The sequence below is a fragment of the Cebidichthys violaceus genome, unplaced genomic scaffold (genome assembly GCF_023349555.1).
Source record: "Cebidichthys violaceus isolate CVI_PGR_0920_01 unplaced genomic scaffold, fCebVio1.0.p SCAF_4, whole genome shotgun sequence".
Taxonomy (NCBI): Eukaryota; Metazoa; Chordata; class Actinopteri; order Perciformes; family Stichaeidae; genus Cebidichthys; species Cebidichthys violaceus.
Window position 1 is genome coordinate 5,194,858 of NW_027176594.1, and position 16,803 is coordinate 5,211,660.

General features: G+C 40.4%; 1 protein-coding gene across 1 annotated transcript in view; it reads left to right on the plus strand.

The window, feature by feature from the left end:
- The first annotated feature begins 7,113 nt into the window (after positions 1-7,113).
- inpp4b (inositol polyphosphate-4-phosphatase type II B) overlaps positions 7,114-16,803 on the plus strand; it is a 135,526-nt gene continuing 125,836 nt past the window's right edge. Inside the window, exons 1-2 of the mRNA XM_068727807.1 lie at positions 7,114-7,172; positions 12,076-12,392. Coding sequence (XP_068583908.1) covers positions 12,308-12,392 — 85 coding nt within the window. The 5' untranslated portion in view covers positions 7,114-7,172; positions 12,076-12,307. The remainder of the gene's footprint in view (positions 7,173-12,075; positions 12,393-16,803) is intronic.

The following is a 16,803-nucleotide window of genomic DNA, read 5'->3' on the forward strand; positions in this document are numbered from 1 at the left end:
TATGAAAAAGTATTTCTTACGAGTCGTTGCAACCTAAGCTGTGTTCATTGTTTATTATTATGCACCATTCACCAAGTCAAATTCCTTGTATGTGTAACGTACTTATAAACAGTTCTGATTCTGATTCTGAAAAATAATTGTATGGCTTTTCACACTGCATGTTCTTAGCCCTGGGATAACTTTGCCCCTTTTTCACACTACATTATTATTATTAACTCTGGGTTAATCTAATCACAAAAATGTGACGCAAATTCTTTTTAATTTAGCCAAGTTTCACACTGGTAACTTTTGGCATTTTTGGTTGATTTTCCGGGAATAACCCCTGAAAACTGGAGGCTAACCCTGCTCAGGAGCAGAGCCAGCCCTAAGCTAAAGTCAGAGTAAGCCCACTTTGGATTGTGCCAGTGTGAAAGCTGTCTTAGCCCCAAGCTAACAGCTCACTTAGCCTGGGGCTAAGTGCAGTGTAAAAAGTCCTTAAGATGAATCCCAAAAAATATTAGTGAATTCCACAAATTTACTTAGTTTGTGCAAACTGTGTGCATGAGTCAAGATACAATCTGACAAATGAAAAAAAGACACGCATCAACACTCATTACTTGGTTGTAGTGTTTATAGCAAACGTTAAATATGTTCCAATCATCATTCGATTTTTTTTTTCCTCAGGGAAAAAAAACTGCCTGTACATCTACTACACTGTTACTTACCATATGCACACTTTAACAAGCCCTTCTCTGAAACAATCTGAAGCTATCTTTCAAATTTTATAATTTCTAGTATCACTACATATCTTTGGGTTGACAAATATTTGTCTTGTGAGATTTCTGCTTGCTTCCTCTGTCAGTTACTTTAAGTATAGATGTAAACCAGCTCTTTCAAGTGTTTCAGAAAAAAAGGAATTAAGAAATCTAAAGAGACTGAATATTTGCTGTCAAAGAAAAGGAATTACATCACACTGTATTATTAGAGTGTTGAGGATAATTTATATTTTTTACTTGTTGAGTCCAAACATTGGCTAATGAATTTTTGTTTCTTGGAAACTGGATGTAGATATTTGGAAATCTCTTTCAATAATTGCCTTGAAAAGCTCTTGGAGAACTTATTTGAAATGATTCATATCGTGACCCCCATAACACTTAAAAACATGAACATTTCTCTTTAGAAAAGACAATTGTTTTGATTTAATGACATACAATAAACCCTGACATGTTCTTCTTGAGTTAATTATTCCACTTTACCCATCATAAAGGAGCAGATTCATGTAGGGTTTACAATCTTGTAGTGTTAATTCTGTGTAATTCCTTAACTTACAGTACATATAACACAAGTCTTAAAGAATAGTTCTTTTGATGTCTTTTCTAACTGCACCATCAATTTAAACTAAAAACAGTTTAGACTTGAACACACATCCTACCATAGCCTCTGTATACCTGAATTCAATCACTGTAGTCTGCAGCTGCTTTCAATTCCTTTGGTTGATGGTTTTCAGCAACACAGCAACAGTTTTAGACCACAGGAGTTACCGCATGTGATTATCTCTGAATATAACACATCATTATGAAAGCAGTTTCATGTTTTATCCTAATTGACAGTAATACATTAGTGTTGTCATAATTATTTCACTTTCCTATTCAGCAGAACATTTGACGAATGAGACATCTGCACCACTGCACACACACACAGCAACATCAGAGACACAAACGTTAAATTAAAAAATAAACTGATTACACAGAGGGAACGACACATCAGGTCATGTTCATAATACATTACTGGTTAAAATGATTCTGGGGTTTAAAAATAGATGCTCGCTATCAAGAAGTAAGATGCAACCAAGTCATGTTGCAGGTATTGAAGAAATAATTCCAGCTAAATTTGTTCTAATTTACCATGCTGTTATATTACAGTTGCATATTAACACTTTTGTTTTGCTTACAGAGCACGTATTTAAGTTCCCTAATGTTCATGCATATAGCACTATTTTATTATATTTGACCCTACACTTGATGTAATTCATTTATTACATTTTATGCTCGATTAAACTACTGGTTTCCTCTTTTACAAAACAAAATGCGTTGTTGGTACCTGGGTTAAATTCACGAAAAGGTACGGCACTCCCACCATGGAGGTATACCCTGAATACCTCATTTACTAAAGTCCAGCATTAGAAGCTCTGCGTACCCTTAAACTTGATTAAGAGTAATGTGAAGCCACATAGATGCAGTTTAAAATGTGTAAGTAACAATTTGGATTATGTGAGTAATAGACACCCATATATTATTTTCTCAATTACAGTTTAATTACATACTTACTGGTGCAATTTATTTTTGAAATTGTGCTATTTAATTAAATTACTATATCTATTTTTCTGATGTAGTTCATATTAGACAAATCCCACAAGGTTGTCATAGTCACTGATAGCATAACACTTCTGAATTGGTTCCAACAGCTCTGCTTGTCAGGGAATAATGAAGAGTGCGTCCACTGGAGCAATCGATGGTGAGTTTTCTTTGTCCTTTGGGATTTTATTGTGTCAGAGACGGAGGACGCGTACCTTCCAACATCACTTATTAGGGACCAAATTAATAAGTGATTTTTCAATAATTGCTTTATAGGCACACTGATTATTTTTAAAAAAATGGTCTCATTTAAATTTGGATCATGGAGTGATACTTCTGGGTTTGCTTGTCTACATACTGGTGCTCTTTCACCCATGCCATCAAGAGGATCCAAAACACTGCCCAATGTCAGGTATCACAAAACGACAGACAAGAACCCAATAGCACGACACAGAAAACAGTTCAGGTGTAGAAACCGGGTTTAATAACCAGCAGATGTCAAACCAGGTAGTAACCCGCGTGGCAAACAAATCCAGTGGGAGCAGGCAAAAGGGAAGGTCCAAAGTCCAAAAAGGCAGGTCAATACACAAATAATCAGGATCAGAATCAGAATGACAGGTTGCTGGATAGCAAGGGAAACACACTAGACAATCTGGCAGAGAACTGAGGGAAATGGACCGGTACATGTACACTGAGGGGCTGATTGCTGATGAGGAGCAGGTGAGTATGGAGGTGGGGCAGGCCAGGTGAAATGAAATCAGCAATTAGTGCAGAGCGGGAGGGAGTGGCAGATTCTGAAATGACATGAGAGTTAGTGTGGCAAAACAGGAGACAGACAAATGAAAAACTAAAGCCTGGCTGAAGTTGTGACAGCCCAACATCAGCAACCCATCTGCCATCAGTACCATTAGCAATCACAATTCAGTCCATATGTACAGTGTGAGGGGCTGCAACACGAGGAATTACCAGTTATGTTCTAATGTAGCCTAGCAGTGGCAAACCTGCATGTTGCCAGTCTGTAATTACCCGTCAGTGGCCTGACTAATCTGGATTGCATTGTGTAATGCTTCTGTGAGCTAGCAGCAGTGAGAGGCCTGCCCTACCCTAAGAATTGGCCAGACAAACAACAGGAGCACATGGAGCTGTGTATGCCTGCTTACATTCCCTGACAGCAGGCATACACAGCTGACAGAGTGCAGGATCAGGGGGCTACTCCGCTCAGCTGTCTCTGTGCCCTATCCTCAGCACACCAGGCTGGCACAAGCTGAGAGTTGGCAGATCCCAATGTGAATAGGTGCCATGCATTTAAAGACGTCCTTTTTAAAAAAATAAATAAAATAATGTAAGGGAATGCAGTAAAAATAGACTGCGTTGACACGATGCTTGAATTTTTTTTGTGCATATTTGTTTATGTTTGGAGGCTCACACATTACAGCATCACTGTGCCTCAAATGGAGACTGACAGCCATTTGAACAATCAACCCATGTTTCTACCTCGATATCTTTACTCCTCCCCTTATCCTCTCCTCACTCCTTGTCCTGCAGGTGGCCTGACCTTTTCAAATAAAACTCATCCCTCAGCTGATGCCTTCTCACAAAGCTCTTTTGTGTAGCAATGCTGCATGTTTGTTTGACACACAAAGACAAGACTGTAGTTTTTTTTAATATGTTATCAATTTCGGAATGCTCCCAGAGGCTGTTCGAAAGAAGCCTAAAACTGAGTTGTTTTTTTAAACATTACGTAGCTTCTTCAAGCTGATACATGAGCCAGTGATGTTAAGAATGAGAGGAGGCAGGAGATTTCAGAGAGCAGGTGTGAGATTTATGGTTTGTGGCTGACTTAATACCGTGCGCATGACCAGGTGGCAGTGCGTATGTTGTGTAACATAAGATTTATACTGCAGCGGGTCCGGTGGGAGATTTGATAACATTACTCTTAAGATTTAATCCTCTTGATTCTTAATCCTGAATCCTTTCCCTGGCCACCTGAATTTGTTATTTTGATTCATGACGTAGAAAGTAAATTTAGAGAGTAAATTTATATAGAGTTTCATACTCTATATAATTATTTTCTTTACTTGAAATGTTTTATATTGTGCGGAAAGTTGCATTTTTTTTTATTTTTGGCATGGTGTGAGTGAATTCTTCAGCGTCCCATATCCCGAGTGAAAAATGGATGAGATTCCATGAAGTTTGATACATTAATTGTCCCCAGAAGAGGAATTATTTTTACTTGTCCAATTCTTCACTTCATTACAGAATACTTAGCGGGCTTACATGCTAGCATATATTACATTACATACTAAATGTTTACATGTACTATGCTAACTATGAGCCAGGTTAACATTAGCTAAATATTGGTGTCAAATACATACTGCTGGACGGTATGACCAAAAATGTGTATCACGGATTTTTGTAAGATTATACCGGTTTCACGGTATATCACTGTATTTTTTCCGCGTTTACGCATTAATTAACGCCGAAAATTATTTTATTGTGTGTTTAATTATTAAGCGGACATTTTTAAAACAAGAACTGGCCGGCCAGCGAGCGGTGAACAGCTGTTTGTGTGGCACGTACTCCGTTACTTCCTTTTTCCTTCACCTACATTCCCCTGGGTCCTAAGGCCCTCTAAGTACAGCTTCTTATCACCCTCTATGTACCAATGTACCTTTATAACAAATACCTCACATATTACATGGTACTCAGCGTTGCATATGTGTCTAACCAAAATACCCAAAAAATATCTTAATATAGCGACAGAGCCTCTCCCAGCTGTTAGCAGACTTGTACTACCGGGGTAGCTAGCGAGTTGTACCCAGCATGCCATTCGGCGGTGTAATTTTATAAAGGTACAATTATTAGTGTTACAAATTGTTTATGTGTCACAAACTGTTGTGTCGAGGTGTTTTGCCCTGTTAAAGAGCGTTAGTTGTGGGTTATTAATTGTTGATTTATAAAGTTATAACCATGATTAAGGGTCCCTCTCAATACAGTTAAGATAACTAGCTCCGATTAAAGCGATCACTATATTTTGCTGACTTTTGTATAGCGACAGCAGTTGTTACGGCTATGCACCATGACGGTATATGACAAATGTATATCATGTGTAAATTAAAACCGGTATTCCGCCCAGCACTACAAATACATTTATATTAACATCTACAGGTTAGTTTGCATGCTAACATTATCAGCAACTACTTTTGCAATGTGTGGTTATTAAGTAGTATCCAGGTTAACGTGCTGCCGGTAATATTCTTTGTCTCACACTAAGAACAACTATTGCTGACAAAGTGTAGGTTAGACTGAGTTGAGCCAAGTCTGCTAAGAGCTTAGCTTGTAGAGCTAAGGCCAGAGATATTCTTCCTAGCCTTGAAGCATCGCATACGTGTCACGTTAATTTCTGACTGCGTAAACAACCAACATACAGGAGGCAGCGTCATGTGCTTGTGCATGCGATTACGTCATTAACAGCGAGTATATCTCAGACATAAGATGTCCTAAGATTGCCACCGTACACAGGAGAATTAATTTTGGATTACATCACAAGTAAAACATCACATTTTTGTACCACTAATGGTAAGAATGTAAAACTAGCAAAATTGTGTTTTGATTTTAGAACCGATCAACAACTTTGTTTAGTGGAGAGCATCACAGCCTCATAGGACTGCTAGCAAGGTTGTAGACTTGGTTTCTGATTAAAAGCATTGCTGCACTGTTTGGTTTGGAAACTTGGTGTTCGGTAGTAGTTTGATTTATAGTGTGGTTTCCATAAAAAAATCTCACAATTTATAGTATCCTTTACAGTCATGTTTTTTATACTCAGGAATGCACATTTCCTTCTTAGGACTGTATGGTTTAATCATATGTGTACTTACGATGTGTAAGACTTGAGGCTTAAAGACTAAACTAAATGTGTAGATAACAGTGATGGCAATTCTCACCCTCTCATTGCAAGTAATTAGCTCAGTTGGATCAACAATAATCAAGGCGTTTAACTTAATTACACAAAACACTGAACTTTTTTGAAGTTCATTGTAAGCTAATTCTGTGTCTGAAGCTGGCAGAGTAATGGCTAATGTTGTCGTTAACACCAACAGCTTGCCAACTGTCCTCAGTGTTTTCACCTTCCTAGATAGAAGTAGGAAACAAATAGGAGTCATGAAAAAGCATTATTATGCATCTCACATGTGGCATGTGTTCAATTAAGGCATGGCTCGGCCTGTAAGTGCCCCAGCTCTAAAGCCATTACATTTCATCAACTTAATATTTAATATTTTCTCAAAGTTGTTACCTCCGCCTGTCACTCATAGTGTTATCTTGAGGGCTACAATACATTGTTGGTTATATGAGAGAATGAGGCAGCACATTTCACAATTGTTGGTAGGCTTTCTGTGTTCATTGATTGCTGTTTTCTTTTTTTTTTTGTCTTATCAGTCAAAAAGAGGACGGATTAAAGGCTATTTAAGCACACGGACCATCTGGCTGTACAGAGAGTTGTGTAATGGTTGGAGGTAAGATCAGTCTTGACCTTTCCTGATTGACGTAATGTTACTTATAGAGGAACAATTCTGATGATAAAAAACTATCCAGAGAATCAGCCTTGGTTAATGAAAATGCTCCTGCAGCTTCAGTACGAGGATGTTGGCACAGTGCTGTGTGTTTCTCTGGCAGCCAAGTAATTCAGAAACATAGTAGAAACAGCTAATCCATATCTTTCCTGTACTTTCAACATTGCTGGTCCTCGAGGGGAGATTGAGTGCCCGGAGCCATTTTGTTTCCACTGTGTCAGAGCCAATGCTGGAGTCCTTCTCTTTCTTCTTTGTCAGACAGACTGTTGTAAGTAAAGAAAAATTACCCCTGTACAACATTTCCACTGGATTTAGTGAGAATTGTTGTTCAGAACAATGACTGTGAAAGTAAATGAATGAATGTATCACTTATTCTGTAGTTGCACAAGGTCTTCACTGCCAGTACGGAAAAGAGAAATCTTTTAATGCACTATACATATATATATATATACACATACGTATTTCTTTTAGACAAAAATGTGACCTAAAAGTGCATTTGCTCTGAGAGATGTTTTGCAGACACCTCAAATATTATTTTTTCAGTTTGGTCAGTGGGTTGATCGTGAAGGATGCTCGATTTCTATACGTCAGATCCACCTTACTCAAATAGGAAAAAAAGTTCATTCCTCAAGCAAGCGAACAAGTGAATCCCTTTTACAAGACACTGGAAGTCAACAACTGGGATACCAGCAGTGCTAGAGTAAAAGAGGATTTTGTAACCAAACATGACAACACGTGATGAGAAATCAATAGCCTTGTTTCTCCACATTCTCTGAAAGGAAAAGGAGTGAAAAGAGAAGGGATGGGGGGGGGGTGTCAGTTCCTTTTTAATGTGGAGAGGATTCATGTGGACCTTGACAGACATTGATTGTTGGTCCCATTAAACCAGATGACACAGCTGAATACAGATAATGATGCATGGACAGAAACACTGCAGTATCTGTCTGTCTGTCTGTCTGTCTGTCTGTCTGTCTGTCTGTCTGTCTGTCTGTCTGTCTGTCTGACTGTCTGTGTCTGTCTGTCTGTCTGTCTCGTGTACACTGTTCTTGCTTGGTCAACACACTGGGAGTTTACTGTCAGTGATTGGTTCACATTATTTCAAGTCTATTTCAACACATTATTTGCATACCCATGTGTACCTTTAAAAGGTTGCAGGGTTGCTGTCATTGTTCCACATGCCCAAACTGGTGGCAAACATATCAATTATTTCAATCTAATGTAAATTGAAAGTGATGGGAGCCAAAATCCACAGTCCTAATTTTGTGCGTCAATACATTCTAAAATGAAAATGCTGAAGTTAGTCTCTTGTCCTGTGAAATTCCCTCTTTGTGCTTTCATGGATATTGTTTCCGGCAGGATACTAACACAAAGGGGGACTTTGAAGATACCCTCTTGATTAAGCTTATTCAGACTGCTGAAGCCTCATATTGGCTTTTTATTTTTGCCCTGAACGAGGACTGTGGATTTTGTCCCCCATCATTTACATTGAAGACTTTCTTTGTTGCCTGTATGGACAGCAGGAGCTGTTACAGCAACTAAAAACCTGTTCAACGTACATATCTTCATGTCAGTTTTGTTTTCAGATGAAAACATATGAGCCTGTCCTCTTTTCCTTTTATTCGATCCATATTACATTTTGACCTGTTCTCAGAGTGTTGTTCAGTCTGCCAGTTGATTTCATTAGCGGTAATCACAGTGTGTGGCTCAGACAGGCGGCAACACCGGTTCTGAAGAGTGAAGCCAATGCGGAAGTGTCTTAAACTTGTGTCTATGACAAAATGACCCTACTTCTCAATTGACTTATTACCTCAATGATCATTGTAAATATGAGTTTATGCTCTCAATCACTAGTTTCAAATCTTCTTCAATACAGCATAATATACATTTTGTAAATAATGGTCCCATTTAGAGTAACATAGACCATAAAGCGAAGTATATTTTAGGGCGGGCTTACTGTGATTGACAGGTTGCTACCACTACCAGAGCCGTATACGGTGTCTCTTCGTCACTCGTCCACGGGCCAAATATGGTGGATGTAAAAAGTCAAAATGGCGACGACCAAAACGCCGAAGTCAATTTTTCAAAACGTCAGTCCACAAACCAATAGGTGACGTCACAACAACTTTGTCTACTTCTCATACATACCAATACAGTCCATTTACCCTGGGTAAAAATGTAACCAAACAGACTGTATATTCAATTAGATAGTGTGTGTGTGTGTGTGTGTGTGTGTGTGTGTGTGTGTGTGTGTGTGTGTGTGTGTGTGTGTGTGTGAGATCTGCAAGAACAGGATTGTTTCAATATTTAGCAAGAATGTACCAGTTGAAATATAAGCACTAGCTGCATAAGACTGCAGACTATAAGGCTGTTTGTTGTTAGTTTCATTCATTGATTTGTACTTAACATTGTAATATCTTTGAGTCTACACTTTTTGCACACCAAATATTCACAGCTTTTGCTTGTGTTGTCACTCGAGGCGTCTTCTTTTTTTTGTTTGTTGCCATTTTAGAAATTTGTGGTACAGACGAGATAAATTCAAAGAAAGGGCACTCAGCAGGGGGAGCCGTCTAGAAGGTGAATATTTTGATGTCGTCTTTATGGTTCTTGTGGCAATCCCACATTCAGCATGCTGTTTTCTGTAACCACAAATACAACATTAATGCACAATAGATGTTAAAAATACAAAAAAAACTGCAACTCCATGTGATAGCACACACCTAAATCAATATATGCATAAATTCATGTAGGGATTTAAGACATTGGTTTAAGTGAGGCTGGAGAGTGCCCTGAGCAAATTTTCTGCCCTTCTAATTTTTTTGGCCACAGTGTGTATTTGCACCATGGAATGTTTCTCGCTGCAGCTTTTACTGCACTTCAGCTGTATAAACCGGGCAAAGGCAACATGCACCCCAGACTCAACCGTGAATCAAACTATTGGCTTTCTTTGGTTAATACTGTGAAGGAGTGTATCACAAATTCTAATGGGCCTCAAGTGCTATTGGACTGGGTAAATGTGAGGATCCATTCTGCAGGCTTTGGGGCCGAATAGCTAAAAAGGGCATGTTTATTTTCTTCTCAGTGTACTTGTACTGTTCTCCATCTGTAGTGCAATGTCTATTGATTTTCTCCAGCCCCCTCTATCAGTCAGGCTTTAATAAGACAACACATGTCGCCTTTAAAAGAAACGTATTAGAATGTTAATGGATCATTCCACAGACCTGTTTGCCTCTCTGCTGTGGTTTTGTGTGTTTGTGTGAACACTCACGTACGTTTGCATTTTTGTGTACCTGTGTGCCACGACGTTACCATTAAACAGTCGAAGACAACATTCATCTTGATGGCTTTAAGGAGTAAAGGGGGGGGGGCAAGGAAAATGGGGCACTAGTGGGAAGAAGGGATAAGGATGGAGAGAGTAGTAGAAAGTGAAGAAGAAACCTCCTCGTGCTAAGTGGATTCATCTTCTGTCTTATTGCTCCTGCAGGGTCCAATTTATCTTCATTTAGGCTTTTGGCACCAACCCCAATCCAGACCAGCCGCCTCAAGAAAACACATAAGCTCAACGTGGCGCTTTGGCCCGCGTGACATGTTTCCTGGGCTTGACCAGAATTGTTTTTTTAAAGGCTGATTAGATCGTTTACGTTCAACCGGTTGTTTAACAGAATAGGAAATACTAATTGTTGCCCCCAAAACTGTAGTTGTAAACAGGTAAACAAAGCCTTATTTAGGGGTTTTATTGAACATATTCTGTTATGGAAGACACAATCTCTTACAATCTACATGAATAACATTAGATTAGATACCAGCTACAGCCCAAAAGGTAGAAATTTGAATCGAAGAAATGTAGGCATTTTATTGTCAATGAGCTAAAAATAAAATAGTGATTGTGTGAAAATGTAATGTTTTTTGTCACAATATAGAAAATAATTTGGGTCCTTACCATCGGAATTGTTTGTATTGTTGCATGGGTCACGCTCATAATTGGATGGGTCAGGTTTGTTCAAGATGTAGCTCATATACACAGAAAACTCATCAGAAGATAATCATTACAGATATGCAAGTAGCATAGAAATACTTGTTTTAACCCGTTTGTAAGAGATTCAAATTCACCTTTGTTTAGGGTTAGGGTTTTGCCGTTAAGAGTGATGCTACATGTTTCATATTACATTTTGTCGGTGTTTACCTCTTTTAGGAGTTTTAGGCTGCTGCCCTCTGTCTTTATTGAGCTTTGGCTCAGACCACAATACCTTCTCCATTCAGCAGGGTATAAATTAACATTGATTTTAGTGAAGCATCATGGCCTTGGTGGCCAAATAACTAACAATAACCTTCACAGTATGAGTGGGTGGAGAGCCGGCGAAGGCAGCAAATAAAGACACAGAGGAACAGAGCTGCATTCTGCTCTACATCATATATAATCGCTGATTAAAGCAAAGTCTATTGCAGAATATTTTGCCGATATTTGCAGATTTTACAGCCCAGTCGTTCACTATGATGCAGATACATTTCATCTAAATAACACAAGAAACATCAATTATCTCTGTCACTTTCTCCGTTTAACCTGTTGATATAATCCTGTAGTAAAGTTGCTATTTTGAGTAATATACAGCAATTACATTACACTATACGAAAAAACTGCCACTGTATACTGTGAATTCTCTCTCACCTTCTACCCGTCCTCTCCCTCTCCACCATATGTAACTTTGAAAATCACATGCTGCACTATGCTGGCTTCACCATATGGAGCTCAGCAGTCAGACGCTTATTAATTGTTCTGCTGCTAGAAAAGGAAAGGCTGGGTTGGTGGAGTGGTGAGAGGAGGCTACATAGAGGGAGGGAGACGGATGTCAGAAATCAGAGGGACCCCTGCTGCCATTTCTGGATGCAGCATTGGCTGCGCAGTGAGAGCCGATAAGGAAAGAGAGAGCGGCAGAGTTGTGTCTTTCTGGCCGTGCATTCTGGTCTAGGTGTCCTACTGACAGCCCAAAGATTGATGGATAGAGCTGTGTATCGCACATAACATCAATTCTGTCCCACTTTCTCTTTCATTCTGAGTCTCACTCCCTCATCACTCCTCCCTTCCCCTCTCTCTCCCTCTCTCTCTCCCTCTCCCTCTCTCTCTCTCTCTCTCTCTCTCTCCCCCTCTCCCTCTCTCCCTCCCGCCGCTGCTCCAGGTCCCTCGCTGGTCCCTCTCTTCCGTATTAGTTTCCAAAAGGCATCTCTAACGCTGCCAGAGAGCGCACTGTGAGGCAGCAAGAAAGCAAGGCGAGCGGATTGCTATCTTCGTGACAGCTTTTCCGCTTGGAAGGCTGCGTGTGAGCCGGGGAACTGGACTGGACTGTGGTGTTTCGTGGAGGAGGTGGGAGGGGAGGTGGAAGAGGGAGAACTGGGGGGCAAGCTGGACAGATGGAGGACGGCACCCAACAACTGGGACACTGCATGGTTGACATGAAGGAGCTGAACGCAAACCCTGAAGGACTGACCGCTGCCGGTGAGCTGACTGCACTGTGTTGCCTCTCTGTCTCTTAACCTGTCTCCTCTAGCTCTCCTCTGTCTTCCTCATTCAGTTAAACTCTTTAACACCTTGTCTGCTATTAGAATTGATTCCTGCTCCTGTACAGTATCCCACGTTTTCTATAAATGTGTGTCTCAATGATGCTTAGTTTTTGCATATTTTCCCTCTTTGTGTTTGCAGTGGTTATCTCTCTCTCAAACACACATACAGAGAGAGAGAATGTGTGTGCGTGTGTGTGTTTTGGAGAGAGAGAGAGAGAGAGAGAGAGAGAGAGAGAGAGAGAGAGATTTTTTTAAACGCACGATGATCAATAATGACTGAATGACTGAATTCAGTGGAGCGTCTTTGTGTTGGATAGCTGATGACTCAGGGTCACATTGTTGCAGTCATTACAAAAGAACATTAATTATACATATCATTAAAATGGGTTTCCAGGTGAGTTGTGAAAATTATTAGATTTTCTTTTTTTTATGCAAAATAACTGCACTCTTTTGATACTGGAGTACTAACAATTATTCAGAGCAATGTAATGTTGATTTGACTTACTAGTCACATGTCTCCACAAATTATTCTAGAGAATTGATTTTGAAACTTCCTAGCTGCCTTTCTACAGGTTTCCAATTAAGCGGGAGGTTGTTGCAGTGTGGTTGAATTTAAAATCACAAACTTTGTCTTAGAATGTGGTCAATCATGTTACCTAATTTGGAGCAACATTGAATTTCTTTTAGTGGCTCTGCAGATGTTGAAGTATGGAAAACACTGTTTTTTGACATGTCCAGAAATTCTCATGTCTGTTTGTACATAGGTGCCTGTGTGCTGTGTGTGCATGCATGTGTCTGTCTGCGTGCGTTTCTGTGTGCATGTGTGTGTGTGTGTGCGCGCGCTTTGCTTGTATTTTTTTTTTTACTGCAGTCATATTCCATACAGCCTGAATGTGTTGTCACTAATGAGCACTGGCAGAGGCAAACTAGATGTCTCAGTGCCCAACACAACAGGAGAACGCTAAAGAGATTAGCCATATCAGTGATGCCACAAAGCCTGCTCTCCAAGTTTAATACCTTTGCTCACCAAAAGGACAGACACTGCATGCAGCGACGCTAAGCATTTGCATTGGCATGCAAGCTCAACACCATCATCTTCCCCATGGGGATAAGTAAATGGAGGCGTACAAAGAGGAATGAAAGTGCAATTCACAATGCCTTGTCTCCTTTTCCTCGAACCACACATATACAAGCTGAACCAGCTTACATCCACAGTTACAGACATGCTAACACACACACACACGGAAGGAAATGACTAAACATGTACACACCAGTGCATCCTCACATAAATATACATATACACAGACATTATCATGCATGCACGCTCGCACACAGCCACACATGTGCTCATTCTCTTACAGTTATGACTGATTGCAAACCCTGCTTTAAAATCACACAGTCACAGTTTGGAGATGACATCTGACAGGTGTGGGAGTAAAACAGTAATGACAAACACCTCACTGTACTTCTGTTTTGTTTTCCTCAAGCATCCTGGGAGACAAAAGGGAAGAGCAAAGCACACAATTACCATGTTTGGCACAAAAGACAAGTTGACAACCCCGCATTATCAGTCGCAAGGTGAAATAGTTTCTTGACAGGTGCTGTTCAGTAGTTATTAAGGTGGGACTGAATTGGCATTTAACTCCCCACCATAAGGTGTAAAATGTGTACCTATTAACTATTCATAACAGAATTTTCCCGTGCGCATGTGCGTTTTCAAAGAAAGCTGCAATGTACTTGATGGCGTTTTCATTGCACAATGTTTGACATCAAGAGGCGAAATGTCTCACTCCGTGCCCTTGTTAACCCTACGCGCTACATCTGCCATCGACGTGACAGTCAAGACCTCCTCAGCGCACCCAACTGATTCACAACACTTCATTAAACGCTGGCAACAAAACCATCTGTCCCCTCTCAATCTCCCAGGGCAGTAATGTGACGATAACTCACTCTCCCATTCAGCACCACTTGTCCTAATAGGATGCCTGTTTGTGCAAACATCAATCGTGTTAGCGGTATGTTAGTCTGGCTAATGAATCATCAGAAAGGATGTGCAGGTGTTGTTTTAGGCAACAATTTAAACTACAGATGCGGCGGAGGGTTAGATTGGACAATGGGAGTCAGAAGAGAAAAAGATTGCAGTGTGTGTGTGTGTGTGTGTGTGTGTGTGTGTGATGTAGAGTTGGTTTTGGACCGGTTTATTGAGCGATGGACTGTTATATCTCAGAAATATAACATCCCATGGTGAGCCACATAAGTGAATTATTAATATCATCTCTAAATCCAAAGTAAATGATATTCAAAGTATAAAAAGGATTTGTTGATAGACATAGGCCCTTACATGTAATATCTATTCATGAAGAGGATAAGCAGGAGTGATTAAGAATGTGTGCTATACCCACTGCGAGGGGGTTTATCAAAGCTCTTTTTGGAAATTGCCTGATTTTCTTAGCTGAGCTGGAGGCACATGATGGGGACCGGAGCAGCGACATGCTGTATTTTGGAGCTTTTCCACAATTTTTTTTTTGTGGAGTCAGGAATAAGGAGAAATCCCATGTGAAATCTGTGTGCGCACTCCCCCATATTTCCTACTTCCATCCCTCCTCAGAGTATCTGCTATAAGCTAGTGAGTGGTTATCACACTGCGCAGTGGGTGAGGAAGCAGGGCAACGACAAGGGATGAGGGTTAAATGATCATCTGCAAGACGGACAATTTAACTTCCTGTACATTAATTAACTTTGTCATTCCGGAGAAATCACCTAGTCTGCACACATCCAAAGAAATGAGTCTCTCCTCTCCCTTCAGTGTGGCTTTTCCCCGCTCATACCACCCGCAGACGGGCGTGATAGATTGGAGGTACCGTGGGGCTGTGCTGTTATTTCTAGAGCCAGATGAAACTGCAGTATAGCGGCCGGGCACACCTCATTTGCTTTGGGCCCCTCTGGGAGTTACATCTGCATGTACTGCCTGCCTGCCTGCCACCTTGCTGAGCTTATTACCATATTCATAATGCCAGCGGATATCGATTTTAAATACCACACCTGTTCCACTTTTCTTCACATACTTATCCACACATTGGAGCTGGATCACCTGTGCTAAGGGAGATGCGATTGAGACAGACAGTACAGGTGCTTGACCTTTCCCTGTGTGATGGGTAATTATTGTAATTCGACTTTGTTTTGGTCAGCTTAGTTCTCACCAAGAGGTTAATGACATGTGGTGTGTTCGCTGCTCAAAGACAAGAATGGTGTCACAGTGTACATAACGGGTGTTCTGTCCTCCAGTTGTATACGCATAATTTCTCCCTGACTTTTAAGACATGTGGATATTGAGTTTCCAGAGCTGCAATATTTAATTTCATGTATTCGTTCTCAAAGATGTAACATACTGTAACCTGTGTTGCTTGTCTTATAATCAGTGCATCTGGCGTGATCCTTCTTTAAATACTTGACACACGCACAAGCTGTGCTCTGAAATTCAGACATCCGTTAACTCCAACCCTTCTCCTGCTTCACTATCAACCATATCTAGTTGCTTTGCCAAGTGTAAGCTATTCTCACGATCGGTATCCCCAACCCATATCAGACCCAGACTCAGCTTTACTCCTTATCTGTATTCAATTAATTCTGAAAAGGTATTTCCCGCTGCTTTCTACCGCTACCACTAGATAAGTTGGTGTCTAACACAGATGGAGACCTCCAAAGTAACTGGGCCGTTCAAGTGACAGTCCCTTATGATGCCACCAGAGACAAGACCCAACAGCTGGCATTGTCTCAGCCCACCTAGCTAAAGGACTCTCTGTTGCCACCACAGAACATCCAGGCTTATTAAAGTTTCATCAACACTCACAAGGAAGCCTTGGTGGTGATAACATGAGGAGACATGACCCCCGAGGATTGGGTTGAAGATGAAAGTAATGTGAAAACCAGATAGCGACACAGAAAGTTTATTTACGTACATAATTGGCCTGTGTGTAAGTGTGTGTGTGTGTGTGTATAAACGTGCCTGTGTGCACTTGATTAATTAGAAGGTTACTCTACTTGTATGCATAACAGATATTGCGTTAAGTTTGCATAAGCCTGTTTATTCAAATGTAGCCTATCCTGACAGCAGCGACAAGCTGAATTCACTGACACTTTCCAAAACACCAGCAAATTGAGATTTACTTTACATTTTGTCAACACATTAGGGGCAACTGTGGCTCAGGGGTAAGAGTGGGTCATCTTCTAGGTGCAAGCGGTTTGAGTGGTTGGAATACTAGAAAGGCACTATATAAATGCAAGTCCTTATTTGCTGAATTTAGATATGCACAGCAAGTTGCTTGTGTTTATTATCAAGAGCCCTG